This window comes from Mustela erminea, chromosome 4 (genome assembly GCF_009829155.1).
Source record: "Mustela erminea isolate mMusErm1 chromosome 4, mMusErm1.Pri, whole genome shotgun sequence".
Lineage (NCBI taxonomy): Eukaryota > Metazoa > Chordata > Mammalia > Carnivora > Mustelidae > Mustela > Mustela erminea.
In genome coordinates, this window is record NC_045617.1 from 127,280,258 (window position 1) to 127,294,986 (window position 14,729).

At 45.5% G+C, this 14,729-nt stretch overlaps 1 protein-coding gene across 5 annotated transcripts in view; it reads right to left on the reverse strand.

Annotated features, from left to right (window-relative positions):
- The window catches only part of SERPINB6 (serpin family B member 6), a 36,844-nt gene that overhangs the window by 20,919 nt on the left and 1,196 nt on the right, over nt 1-14,729 (reverse strand). Inside the window, exon 1 of one of the 5 annotated variants that reach the window (XM_032340967.1) lies at nt 1,727-1,977. The exons of 1 other annotated variant lie outside the window; for it this stretch is intronic. Coding sequence is in view for 1 of the 4 variants with exons in the window: in XM_032340963.1 (XP_032196854.1) it covers nt 1,267-1,319 (53 nt within the window). In the remaining 3 variants the exon portion in view is untranslated. Of the gene's footprint in view, nt 1-1,025; nt 1,216-1,266; nt 1,357-1,390; nt 1,503-1,726; nt 1,978-14,729 lie in introns of those variants that run through there. 3 more of the 5 variants (XM_032340964.1, XM_032340963.1, XM_032340965.1) reach the window with 3 other exon arrangements.

Sequence of the window (14,729 nt, forward strand, 5' to 3'; positions counted from 1 at the left end):
ATTGTCTGGTGTATTGTGTGTATCCTCTGTGTGTTTTACTTTTCTGAACAGCAGTTCTCCAATATGTGAACAGGAGATGATTCCGTCTATGTACAAGTTTACTGTGAAGATTAAATAAACTAGTGTCTGGCATGCATGGGTATTCAACAAATGGATAGAATTATACACTATTTCCTTTCTTCTGATGTCTAGGCCTGATCTCAGGTCAGCAAGCTTGGAAATGTAAGGCATGTGGTCTTCCTCCAGATCCTATAACAAATGCCTAGTGTGATACAGAGTGCTCTTAGTACAAACAGAAAAGAATGGTGATTACATTCACTCTAATTCCACTCTACGGTTAACAGGCAGAGCTCACTATACAGAATATGCAGAACTGTAATAAGATACCTTGGACTGGAATTGGCCTCATAAAATTTTAAATACTTAGTTCATGTGGCCAAGTATGACTGAAAGTGTACCCTTTCTCTGTGATGACATAAAGGAAATGATAACAATCACTCAAAGGTATCATGAAATACTGGACACACCTCTATAATACTGATAACAGCTTCATTCATGTTAACCCAGTGCACGTTTCTCAGCTCAGCAATACAATGTTGCCATAGGACCTGAATCCAAAGGTTACATTTGCCGGCTCACCTCACCACACCAGTCCTAAACCACACCAGGGGGGAAGTAGGCAGCCTCCCGACAGTCATATTCCGGTCCTCAGGTACAGCTGGACAGACGCAAGACGTAAGAGTGCCAACACTCACCCCAGTTCCCTCCTAGCATCTAGGTATTTATTCCTGACAGCATGTGACTATTCATTGCCCATACTTCACTTTTCTAAAACTGAGCTTTATGGGGAGAAAGAGGGAAAGAAGATAATTTATGTGCCAATTTCGTCAAGCGCAGAGGCCGGAAGTATGATGAAAATTTCTATCATGTCCTTTTAGCCCCTTAGACACCACATCTTGGAGTACTTTGCCTGCGGGGAGTTTAACAAAAGACACAGAAGTAACAATATCTGGAAAGATGCTCAGGAGTTCTCTCAGCAGGCCTGAGGGGCCTAGAAAGTGCTGCGGAACTGGCGAAGTCCCCGGACTACAGGGGTGGTCAGGAAGACCAAGGTGCGGGTTCAGTGAACCAGAATCGGGCTGCCTCTCCCACGACCCCCGGCCTTCTCGAGGGCCTCCAACCCCACTCTGGATTCCCAACGCCCCGCGGGCCTGGGCCACAGGGCTGGTGGGGTCACCTGTGGCGGGGGACCGCGCGCGAGGTCACCTGTGGCCGCGGGACCCAGCGTGGCAGTTCCCCACGCTCAGCGCTGACCCCATGCCCGCTCGCGCGTCCTCCACTGCTGGCGCGGGGCTGCGGGTCCCGGTCTAGGCCTCCACGCACAACTCACCAAATGGCGTCACCGTCCTAGACCACGGGACTCCTCAGGCGAACACGAGCCCAAACGCTCACACCCCACCCCCGCCCAGCCAGAACCGCAAGGGCCACGGCCCCGCCCTCCCCACGCGCGACCGCGGCCCCGAGCGGCGACGCCCCTCCCCCTGCGCGGCCACGCCCCGGTCCGCGCAAGCCCCCCGCCCCCGCGCCACCCCTCCCCCGAGCGACGATGCCCAACCGCTCCCCTCGTGCCGCCGCTCCAGCCTGCGTGCCTCGCTCTGCTGGCCTGGGAGCGGAGGACGGACCCCCGTGTGCCAGGGCGGGTCTCACGCCCAGCCCAGCCGCGTACCTCAGAGGGTCGGCGCCGCGCTCTGTAGGGAAGGGAGTAGCTCCCGGCCTCAAATAGCCGCGCGGCCCGAGGGCGGGGCGAGTCCGGGGACGCGAGCCAGCGACTCCCACCCCTGGGATCGCCGAGCCGCAGCCGGGGCGCGGAGGAGGGCGGAGCGGGGAGGCGAGCAGGTGTGCGCCAGGTACTCCGCCGCACTTTGACCGCCGCCCCGGGGCCCGCTGGTCAGCCGGAGGGGCCGCGCCGCCTGTCTGGGCCTAGTTTCACGGGCCGCGCCCACTGGGCCACCGGGGAAAGTGAGTCAAAGCAAGGCGTGACCGTCCAGAGGGCGGCCCTGCGCGGCCATGGCTTTGTGGAGACCGGGAATTATGTCCTCAGCGACCAGAAAAGTGCCAGTTCCTGGTACATGGGCATAAGTTGTACCGTGCAGGACAGAAATTTATTTTTTATGTATTTATTTTTTAAAGAGAGAGGCGATGGGAGTGGGCAGAGGGAGAAGGACAGAATCTTAAGTAGGAGCCATCTCAGGACCCCCGAGATCATGCAAACCAGGTGTGCGACACTAATCGACAGAGCCACCCAGATGGCCCAGGACAGAAATTTTTAAATGAACAAACTCTGCGTGATCCTCTGGGTATTCAAAGACTCCAGTAGTCTTCCGACCCATGTGAATTATACTCCAGGGTACTGACAAATTAACCAAATGCATAGGAAATCCACGTTTCCCGTCTTGGAGCAGTCTTGGAGAACCGGATCGGCTCAGGTGACTGGAGGAGGGGAAAATGCTCGCCACGTTTTAAAAACAAGGTCAGTTTTGGAAACTTCAAGACTGTTTCGTGCTTCCTCCGTCCTTACCCTAGGCCCGGAGTTCTCACCCTACACACGGTTAACATCGGAGCTGGATAATTCTTGGTTGCGCTCCCACACTGAAGAACGCTTAACAGCATCCCTGGGCTCTCTAGACACTACATGGCAGTAGCCGTAGCGACCCCGCCATCCCTGTCAAAACAGTTGTGACTGTTTTGATTTTATTTTTGTAGTGAAACATAAAGGAATGCCCAGAGGTATCGCTCCACCTTTATCCTCCCCGTTCCTTTTCAACCCAGTTTTACTGGCTTCAGGTTGTCTTTCCAGCTCGCCTTTTTGCAAACATGTATGTGTGTGTGCCCTTATCAGAAAGGCGGCATTCTGTTACCTTTTATCTATCCATAGTTCTGCAACTTTTTTTTTTTTTCCACTTAACAAACTTTGGAGATCTCTGTATTTGCTACAGAGAGATCCTTATTCCTTTTCATGGCTACATCAAGTATTTCATCGTGTCACTGATGGTCATGTGGGTTGTTTCCAATCTTAACGTCATTACAAATAATGCCACCAATAACCCAGTGCTGTGCTTCTCAAACTTAAATGCATGTGTGAACGATCTGGAGTATTGTTAAAATGTGGATTCTGATTCAGCAGGTCCTGAGATTCAGCATTTCTAACAAGCTCCCAGGTAGCTGAGGCCGCTGTACCGTAGACCACATTTTCAGTGGCAGGAGATTAGTGTAAATACTGTTTTGTATTAGTAGAGAAATATCCATTAACCCAGATTCCTAGATTCCTAGAAATGGGATTCCTAGGTCAAAGGACAAATACACATATTTTTGTTTTGTCCAATTCCTCTGGGATTGTATCCTTTTTGTCCTCTCACCAGCTGTATCTGAACACTAATTCATCTTTGGATACTTGGATATCTTTGGATTATTACCAGCCTGACCGAGAAACAGTATCCCATGTCATTTTAATTACCATTTCCTTTATTATGAGTGAGGTTGAACATCTCTTCGCATGTTTAAAAGCATTGCCTCAGGACATCTGGGTGGTTCAGTTGGTTAAAACATCCCACTCTTGATAATGGCTCAGGTCATGATCTCGGGGTCATGAGATGGAGCTCTGTGTGGAGCTTAAGATTCTCTCCCTCAGGGGAGAGAATCGGTGGCTCAGTGGGTTAACAAGCCTCTGCCTTCTGCTCAGGTCATGATCCCAGAATCCTGGGATGGAGCCCCACATCATTGGGCTCTCTGCTCGGCAGGGAGCCTGCTTCCTCCTCTCTATGACTGCTTCTCTGCCTACTTGTGATCTCTCTCTGTCAAATAAACAAATAAAATCTTAAAAAAAATATTCTCTCCCTTGTCCCCTACCCCCACTCTTATGTATATGCATGCTCTTGCTCTCTCTCTTTAAAACAAAACAAAACAAAAAAGTATTGCCTCTTTTCTGTGTCCCCTTGTGAACTGCTTATGACTTTTGTTCATTTTTTAAAAAATTTTTTGGTCTTTCTCTTCTTGATTCTTAGGAGCTCTTTATAGTAGCATTAGACCTCTCTGATATAAAGTTGCAAATATTTTATCCCAGCTTCTTGTCTGTTTCCTAACTTTGTTTCTGGTGGCTTCAGCCTACTTGTTTGTTTTTCAGGTAGTCATATTTAATGATTTTTTCCTTTACTGCTTCTAGATTTTTGTGTCATAGTTAGAAAGTCTTTCTCTAGATTATACAGTTCACCAATATTTTCTACCAGTATTTGTATAGTTTCATTCCAGCCTCGAGTAATGGCTGGAGGAAGAGAGAGCAGTGAAGATAGAAGGCAAGAGTATCCCAGTGCATGTGCTGAAGGCCACCCACACAGCTGCTGTTCAGTGGTACTCGATGATTCATTGGTGTCTAATGTTTAGAAAATTCACTTCAAATACAGCAGTGTTGTCAACAAAAAAGATCTGATTCCAGAGAATGTCTTTTCTTTCCAATCCCATTTTAACTGGCATCTGTTGTTAACCCTGACTGAAAACATGGCTCTGACTCTTGGGCAATAGCGTGGCACTTTATTTCCCGAAACTTCCCAGAATGGGGGATTGGTTCAATTTCAGTTTCAAAAGACTTTGGTATGCCATGTAAAATAAAAGTAAACAGAACCCTTTAGGTGTTTATAAAGCAGTCTGAACTTACAACCAGTAAACTGGAAATAAAGATTAACCAAGAATCTTGATTATGATACTACACTCACTCATTTTACTTATGAATTTGGGATTTTTACAGGTAAATATTTTGCTGTGTTTTATTTTTGAAAACAATTCCCCTTTTAAATGTTGGAAAACCCATTCAAAAATCATGTGGCAACTTGTATTCAGCTCATTCAACACAAGTTGGTTTTGACATGAGTGTACAGCACAGTAATTCACCCGTGAGCGATCAAAGAACAGTAACTGAAACACCACCCTGAATAAGTGGGTTCTATTCTGCTGACATTTCAACCCTAACACAAAAGGAGAAGAAAGGAGGGGCGCCTGGGTGGCTCAGATGGTTAAGTGTCTGCCTTCAGCTCAAGTCATGATCCCTGGGTCCTGGGATCAAGCCTTGAGTTCCACATCAAACCCACATCAAGCCCCCTGCTCAGCAAGGGTCTGCTTCTCCCTCTTGCCCTGCTTGTGTGTTTCTCTTTAAGAAATAAAATCTTAATAAAAGAGAAAAAAGGAAACTCCTCTCATAATTGGAACCTGTGACCATGACATTTATGTTATGTAATATTGTTCTCTATATAATATATTTTCAGTGCTATGTGGACTAACTGGAACTAAATTCCATAAAACTGGTAGAGCATTTCTACCTTGACCTCAGTGATGGGTTTGTACTGATTTAGCCATGCCTTTTAAAAATCAGATTACAGTAAAGGAGCCAAGCAAGACTAAGCATCTAAATAGTCACCTGGGGCCTTAAATAAGTTAAAAAAAAAATCATCCTAATAGATTGAACCATCCCTGATTAGGTCAATTGCTTAGCAAACCCAATTTAATTAAATAGATATTTACCACACATCTGCAGTGCAAAACTCAGAGACTGGCTCAGAACTAGAACCTCTGCCTTCCCAGAAAGCACATAACGTAAGTTCCCAGGCAACCATCTAATCTCTATTTGGTTTTCCTTACAGATAGTAAACATTGCAAGATTTCCTAGGAACATAAAATTTATTCGAATGACATGGCAATGGCCCGTTAGTAACATCACAGTACTTAATAGTTCCTCCTATCTAACGTTCTTTCAAAGAAAGTGTAGCAGCCTCTCCCAGAGATTCATTTGAGAGAACTGTTCAGGTCATAGTTTACTTCTGAAAGACAGACCAGGTTGGCAGCAGAGAACAGAGGTCATGAACATGGAGAGTGTTGCTGGAAGGTCGACCCCTGAGGACAAAATGTAACCTTGTCTTCTGCCAGTGAAAGTCATCAAAGAGGCCAATAAAATAACACCCTTAAATCAAAACTATAGTGAGATATTACCTCACCCCTGTCAGAGTGGCTAAAATCAACAACACAAGAATCAACACGTGTTGGAGAGGATGTGGAGAAAAAGGAACTCTCTTACACTGTTGGCGGGAATGCAAACTGATGCAGCCACTGTGGAAAACAGTATGGAGTTTCCTCAAAAAGTTAATAAAACTACCCTACAATTCAGCAATCACACTACTGGGTATTTACCCGAAGAATGGAAAAACACTAATTCAAAGGGATCTATGCACCCGTGTTTATAGCCCCATTATTTACAACTGCCAAAATATGGAAGCAGCCCAAGTGTCCCCTCTATTGATGAATGGATTAAAACGATGTCGTATATACACAATGGAATATTACTCAACCATAAAAAGGATGAAATCTTGCCATTTGCAATGGCATGGATGGAGCTAGAGAGTATTATACTGAGCAAAATAAGCCAGAGAAAGACAAATACCATATGATTTCACTCCTTTGTGGAATGTAAGGAAAAAAAAAAACAACAAAGGAAAAAGAGAGACACAAGAATCTAGAGAACAAACTGATGGTCACCAGAGGGGAGGTGGGTGGGGGGTGGGTAAAATAGGTGATGGGGATTAAAGAATGCACCTGTTGTGATGGGCACCAGGTGTTGTATGGAAGTGTTGAATCACTATCTTGTACACCTGAAACTAATATAGCACTGTATGCTAACTCACTGGAATGAAAATATAAACTTAAAAAATGTAAAATAAGACGTTGCTCAAAGTGGCAAAATGTGAGCAGCAGAGATCCAGTGAATCAGCTGGCGTGGGCAAACAAAGGCGGCGCACTCCCTTCCTCTGGGAGGTGGTGACCCCCTTACCCAGGAGAAAAACATGTGGAAAACTGAGGTAAAGTCTCTATTTTTTCTACTCCAGAGAAACTTCTGGAATAATATCTAAGGAGCTGAGAGGCAGATGCCAGGCTTCTCTGCGTTTTCCCTTTAAGGAAAGTTTGGGGAGTATCCAGGACTGAATCCCCCAACCCAGCTTGTGAGTGCTGGAGTGCTGATTTAACTGGGGGGGGGGGTAACCTACCTGCCTTCTTTCCTTGATAAGTTAGCAGAGGTTTGAGCTCCAACACTGAGAAGATTCTTCATTCCCCTCACTTTCCTTCCCTAAAATGTGATCATAGTCCTGCAACTGAGGTAAACCCATGGTCCTTCAAAATAGACCTGACTTTGACTTTCTTTGTTCTTACTTGAATTCTTGGGAAAACCAGCAGAGATTTGCCTCTTCTGCTTCCACAATTAAAATAACTCATTTATGAGGGTAAAGGGCTGAGAGATGCAAACAGGCAGTTCTCTCCTGTGCTACTTGACAGTTTTCCATCATACCATGTTACAACTGAGGAAAAAGTGACTTTTTCTTTTTAACCACGTACTACTTTTCACATTCAGATGCCTGAATTTTGTGAATCCTCCTCCAGCAGATTCATACCCTTGAAGTCCCACTAGATAGAAGAGCTGGAAAACCCCAAACTTCATGTATTAAACATTCCTTATGCTGAGAATCCTACTGGGCACTGAATATGCGGGAGGTGACTGATTACAGAGTTTACAGCCCTCCTGGAACTGACCTCCAGGAGTTACCAAAACCAGGAAGAGCTGGAGACCAGTTCAGCAGAGGCAGGCAAGCAAGAAACATTTCTGAACAATCAGATGTAACCGAAATAAAATGTGTTTAGGGGCGCCTGGGTGGCTCAGTGGGTTAAAGCCTCTGCCTTCGGCTTGGGTCATGATCCCAGGGTCCTGGGATCGAGCCCCATGTCAGGCTCTCTGCTCAGCAGGGAGCCTGCTCCCCCCACCCCCGCCTCTCTCTGCCTGCCTCTCTGCCTACTTGGGATCTCTCTCTCTCTCTGCCAAATAAATAAATAAAATATTTTTTAAAAATGTGTTTAGAGGACCTAAGGGTCTTTCTCAGGTCTATGTGTAAATCAGGAACTATCTTATATTTACAACCATAACAATTGTGCCTTGTGGTGCCCAAGTATTTGGAGCCCTGAGAGCAAGCAGGTGCCCCTTTCCCCTCCCAGCTAACAAGCTTCGGAGTGGTTCTTCCATTCTTCCAAGCAGTTTGAAAGACTGCCTCCTGACTGGAGTCCCCAGGAAGACAATGAAGAAAGCATTCGCTAACCTGCTTTGAGGTTGGTTTCCTTTCAGCAGACTGTATCAGGTCTCAAAGAAGTTGAGAGATAAAACTGAATAAAACATGGTCCTTCCCTTTCTCAGCAGTTCAGACGGATGCAAAAGGAAGACTGTGTTTGCAATATTCGGTAGTGGGGGGATCTGTTCCAAGACTCTCCGTGGATGCTTGAAACCACCTAGTACCAAACCCTATGTATACTGTATCTTTTTACTATACTTAAACATACCCATGATAAGGTGTAATTTATAAATAAGTCACAGTAAGATATTAACAACTAAGATAAAATAGAGGCAATATATGTAATCAAAATTATGTGAATGTGATGTCTCTCTCACAGTGAGGATAAGTAGAGTTAAATGGGCAAGGTAGGGCTGGCCTGGAAAGGGTCCTTATGCCATTCTAAGGAGTGTGGGATTTATTGGTCAGGCAACAGGGAACCATTATAGGATCCTGACTAGAGGAATAACATGATTCATTCATTCTTTCATTCCTTTCCCTACCTTCCCTTCCTCTCTCCATCCCTCCCTCCTTCCCTTTCTTTCTGACTCTAGCATCAGCCTTTAGGATGGTTTGGAAGCAGCAAACAGTGGCGGCAGGAGTCCACTGGGAGTTGACTCTACAGATCCCGAGCTTAGGTCATGTGGGTCTAAGCCTACATAGTTGGCAACGGTGATGCTGGTGAGGCAGGGAGCTAGTTGGGGAGCAGAAATCATAGGACAGAATGCCCAAGTGGATTTGGGGAGAAGGGACAAGGAAAAGAATGGAGTTCCAGATGACTTTCAGCATTCTAATTCAGGTAATCGGATACAAAATGATATAATTAACTGAAAGAGAGAATACGAAGGGAGGAGAACAGGTTCAGAGGTCAAAGAATTAGTTTGAGTCAAAAGGGCTTTATAGTGCTTGTGACACGTTTAGGTGACGATATCCAAGACACAGGGAGAAATAAGGACAGAGCTATGGGATCCAGTGACTAGAAGCCAGAAGAGGGATGCATTGGCCCCGCCAAGCTTGTTGATCAGGAAGGCATCTGTCTGGTGACAGAAGCCGAAGCAATCACAAACATTTTAAAAGATTGCTGGGGGGAGGGAGGAGAAAGCACCCAGCAAAGAAGACTGAGCAGAGCAGAAGAGGCTGGACACTGGAGAGCGAGGTCAATGGCATCAGTAGCTCATGCTGGACAAAGTGGAGAGCTAAGAAGAAAGAGGGCACTTGTCATTCCCAGGTCAATAGTTCCCTTAGTGACAGGCAGGACAACCACTAAAGTGAGGGCAATTCAAGATAAAAAGAGACAGGTGGAGACAGCTTTCTTAGAATACTCTTTGAGGAAACACAAGGTGATGACTAAGAGGGGTGGGTAGAGCTGGGGGTCAGCTGGAAGGGGGCTGTTTTAAGAACCGAACGGAGGTGAATATGTCATTTGCCTTCTTAACAGTCATGGTCAGGAAGAGCCGGGAAAATACTAGGCATTTGTCTGATTTAAAGGAAAACCTAAAATGAAAAAATGACTCTTCAGTCAAGAATACCATGGGGACGGGCGCCTGGGTAGCTCAGTGGGTTATGCCTCTGCCTTCGGCTCAGGTCATGATCTCAGGATCGAGCCCCACATCAGGCTCTCTGCTCAGGAGGGAGCCTGCTTCCCCCTCCCCTCTGCCTGCCTCTCTGCCTACTTGTGATCTCTGTCAGTCAAATAAATAAAAATCTTAAAAAAAGAAGAAGAAGAAGAATACCATGGTGAAACAAAGCAATGCTGATTTCTGTCCGGACAATTATTCTTTGTTATTTCAGGCCATTTTTAATCCAAGGGCTCAGAAGAAATTCGCACTTTCCAGCCCAACATGTTAACCTAGTATAGGCGTCCTTAACCTAACCTAACCTAAGACAGGTGTCCCTAGGAAGAGGGCCCATAGGAAGGGGCTTGGAGTGGGTTCATCTACGGTGTGAATGGTTCCATCTGAAGTCCAGAAGGAGTTTTTCAGAATCTACATTTCAGTTATCTTACTTCATTCATTTTATTATTCCTTTATTTCTTTTGAAATCATGCTCTCTTAAAATCTGAGTTAAATCAAGAGAATCTTATTACTCTGGAGATTTTGTTAATATTCACGATCATATGATTTTAAGAAATAGCTAAATAACTGAATAGAGGTTCCTCTCTGTCTTACTTTTTTCCCCCTCTTTCTTTGTTCCTCAGGAGAGAAGCTTGTCTTCTTATACCGTCTGGAATTGCTTGGATGATCCATTTCAAAATGCAAATGAAAAGAAAGGTGAATAGGAACACTTTGTCCTGGAATAAGATGCCCCTGGGTCTGGGCCACCTTGCCCCGAAGGTCCAGGTCATTGCTGAAGGGAGCCTGACGGATTTGTCCAAGAAGCCTAAGGAAACCTGTTTCCTCAAATACCAGGCTAGAGAGACTTAGTGTGGTTAGTCAGAGAAGTCCCTGTCAGGGCCTGTGCTAATGAAGCTCCTAATTTTTTTTTAAAAAGCAAGCAAACAAAGACAGAGGAGAGCAGAGCTCAATAGTTATGAGTGTAATTCTAGCCAGCCTGTGGCTTGTGCCAAAAGGTGTGAAAATCCCCTCTAGACCTGTCATCTGTCACAGGATAGGCCTGGGAAGACAGGCCCAAACCTGATCTTACATTGCTGAGCAGTGACCTTGGAAACTCAGAAGAGTGTCTTCTTGGCCACGCTTAATGCTCAAGGGGTGAGAGACTCATGAGAATGGACCAGGTTTTGCACAAATGGCAGTGATGAAGTTCTAGAATCTAGGTGAGGTTCGGTGGGGTGAGGTCCGGAGCCGATGACCAAGAAAGAATTCTTGAGACATCTTTGGTGCAAAATGGTGGCTTATTAAAGCACAGGGACAGGACCCGTGGCAGAAAGAGCTGCTGCCCCAGGGATGTGAGGAGTGGTCTATTATATACTTGTAAGTTGGGAGGGGGTTAGGGATGGCGTTAAGTCTCTAAGGAATTTTGGAAGCAAGGTTTCTAGGACCTTTAGGGGCTAGCTATTGTTTGGGAGAAAGATTATTTATTACTAGTAATAAAAACCTTCTCTTGAGACCCTTTAGATGTATATCAGTAGGTCATATGCTTGGGAATGATTATCGACACTATCTTGGAGGTTTAGAGATAAAGTTTCCTAAAGGAATTGTTAAAGTAGACTTACAGGATCCTGGTTGGGAGTAGGGAGTTGGTGAGGCTAGGATTGCCCTTTGCCCTTAGCAAAGCCTTAAGGCGGAGGTCACTCTGCCTGTCTTAAGGGCTTGTCAGTGGGTAAGGAAATTTAATGATTTTCTTCTGCCTCTATTTCCCACATCAGCAGGAGATTTCATTCCAAAACGCAAGTTTGGGTATCAAAGAACGAAAGCAAAAAGGGACACAAGATATGTGTTTTCATTACTCCTACTTGGTGAGAGGTGGTCAGAACATTTTCATTCTTTTTAAACAAAGACAAGCAGTCCTATCACTTTCTAGGTGCCCATCAGACTCGAGCTGGAGAACCTCAGTCCCTCACGAGGAAGGTGACTATCTGCTGAGCCCCAGGGACAAAACATCAAGGGCTGAGGGAGGAGCTCTGTTACCTCAGCACTACTCTGTGACGTACATACTTTCTCCCAAGGCCATTGCAAATTCCAAAGGCAGTATAAGATCCGGACTGTGGAGAGTTCTTATCCTATGACTTATCTAAGCAACATGATGAGCAAGGACTTTTAGACCACTTGCAATGGTATTCTCTGATGACTTAATGTTTGCTCATCAGCCTTAATAACTTTATTATATGAACAATTTGGCATTCACAAAATGGTAAGTGATGTCCTAACTGGTGCAATAACTATTTCATTCACTCCATAAACTTTTATTGAGCACCTACTATAGGCCAGGAGCTACAATAAGGTAATATGTTGATATGATGGCTACATGATGATAGAAGCAAGGTCCCTGACCTCAAGATATCAAACAGATACTGTGAGAAAATAGAAAACATATCTAATGGTCTGCCCCCTGCTCCTGACAGAGAACCTCCTGAAACCTTTGTAATTTCCTAAGTGATAAGAACACAAGGAACATCTTTTGTTCTCATTGTTGGTCATTGACTCTGGTTATTGACATATGGCTTCTGAAACTCTTGTAATTTCCTGGGTAATAGTGGTGTCTTTTTCTAACAGGCAACTCTAGGTGGGGTCCTGGATGGCTCCTGGATGAGAGCTGGTCATCGGAAGGACTTGGAATTTTCAGCTCCACCCCCCCTCCTCTTGAGAAGGGAGAAGGGCTGAAAGTGGAGTTAATGACAGATCATGCCTACAAAATGAAGCCCCCACAAACATCCCAGCAAGATGGGGTTTGGGGAGCTACTACATTGGTGAACATACCCACACTGGGAGGGTGGTGCTCCCCACCCCCACTCCAGAAGGACAGAAGCTCCTGCGCTCAGGACCCTCTCAGACCTTGCCCTATGTATCTTTTATTTTAAGATTTTATTTATTTGAGAGAGAGCTAGAGAGAAGGATCATGAGTAGAGGGGGAAGGGAAGAGGAAGAAACAGACTCTCTGCTGAGCAGGGATCCTGATCTAGGGCTGATGCCAGGACTCATTCCCAGGACCCTGAGATCATGACCTGAGCTGAAGGCAGACACTTAACCAACTGAACCACCCAAAGGGCCCCCATATCTGTTCATCTGTATCCTTTATCTTTCTTTTAATAAACTGGTAAATGTGTTTCCTTGAATTCTGTGAGTCATTCTAACAAATTAATCAAACCAGAGCAGCCTTGGGGGAGGGGTGACGTCATCGGAACCTCCCATCCTAGCAAAACTGGACAGGAACTGTGGGTAACCTGGGAATCTATTACCTGCAACTGGCATCTGAACTTGAGGAGCGTGAGAGGCAGTCTTGTGGGACAGGGCCCCTAACCTGTGGGGCCTGACATGATCTCCAGGTAGAATGTGCTAGAACTGAGTTAAATTATAAGACTTCAGCTGGTGTGGGGCACCTGGGTGGCTCAGTTGTTAAGCGTCTGCCTTCGGCTCAGGTCATGATCCCAGGGTCCTAGGATCGAGCCCCACATCAGGATCCCTACTCGGCATGAAGCCTGCTTTCTCCCTCCCCCACTCCCCCTGCTTGTGTTCCCTCTCTCACTATGTCTCTCTCTGTCCAATAAATAAATAAAATCTTTAAAAAAAAAAAAAAAAGACTTCAGCTGGTGCTGTGGAGAACTGCTGGTGTAGGAAATCCCCCCCATACATTTGGTGACCAGAAGGATCAGAAGTGAAGAGTTTTTTATGAGTAGTAAAGGAGATGCACAGGAGAAACACGGGATGGGGGAAGGACTGGGGTTTTTCAAGAGAAAGACTGGACTGAGGTTCTTCCTAATACAGATATGCAAACAAGTGAAGCAGGATGTGGTATGTGCTATAACGGCCTTAAATATAAGGGGCAAGAAAAAGCAGGAGCAGCAACAAGGAGTCTGGCTGGAGGAATCAAGAAAGGTGTCACGCGCTCCATAACGCTTGAGCGGAGATCTGCAGAATCGGGCTGAGTTAAGTAGGGGACAGTATTCCAAACTGGGAGACAGGGAAACTTGCAAAAATACACATGTTGGTGGAAGCAATTAACTACTCCAGTATCACCAAATATGAGGCAGTTTTGAGTAGACAGGGCTTTATATGTCACTCCAATAAATTTTGATTTTATGTCATAGGCGTGGAGAGTCTCCAAAGAATTCTGAACTGTGGGACACATAAGCAGAGTTATGTCCTGGGAAGACTGTTCTGCAGCAATGTGGAGAAGTGAGATGGGAACAAGACTGATGTGTCAGAGCTGCCGTCCTTGGAATGAAAGACCCCAATCAGTGGGGGTGGGTGGGATGGGAGTATTAAAGAAGAAAATTCAACCGAGTAAACTTGAAGATCTAATTGACTTTATTAAGTAATTTCTCATTCAGGCAGTCTCCCATCTAGCAAGCAGAGGTTCTTAGGAGTTGGACAAAATGGAAAATTTTTATAGGAAGGAGGGTGGGGCAAGAAAGTTAGAAGCAAAAGGAAAAGATTGTTCCAGGCAGGTTCTCGTTTCCTGAGTGGGACAGCAGGGGGGTTATATCAGATTATGTCATCTTCCTTCAGGGGAATGGAGAGGGCCACGTGATAGACTCACTGACACCCATCAGAAAACTCCCGACTGACCAATTAAGACTATGTTGCTAGAGGAGGTTGGAATTGTAATTAGATTCGGTATTAAGCTCTGGTTTGGTGACTCAGCCTGGATTAAGTGACACCATTTGGGGCCTGTGGTTTTCTTTTCAACAGAAAGAAAAGCAGTTCGGGAAGAAGTAGTTTGGGACCTGGGGGTTGTCAGATAGATAGCTAAGGAAGGAGGAATCTAACTGACTGTCAGATCACTGACTTGGGCCGGTGGCTGAATGACAATGATCGTACATGAGATTAGAAGATTGGAAACAGAAAGACAAATGGCTTTGGAGAAGGGAATGAATTTTGGTTTTGTGAGGACAAGGATGAGGTTCCATGGAAGTCTCAGGGG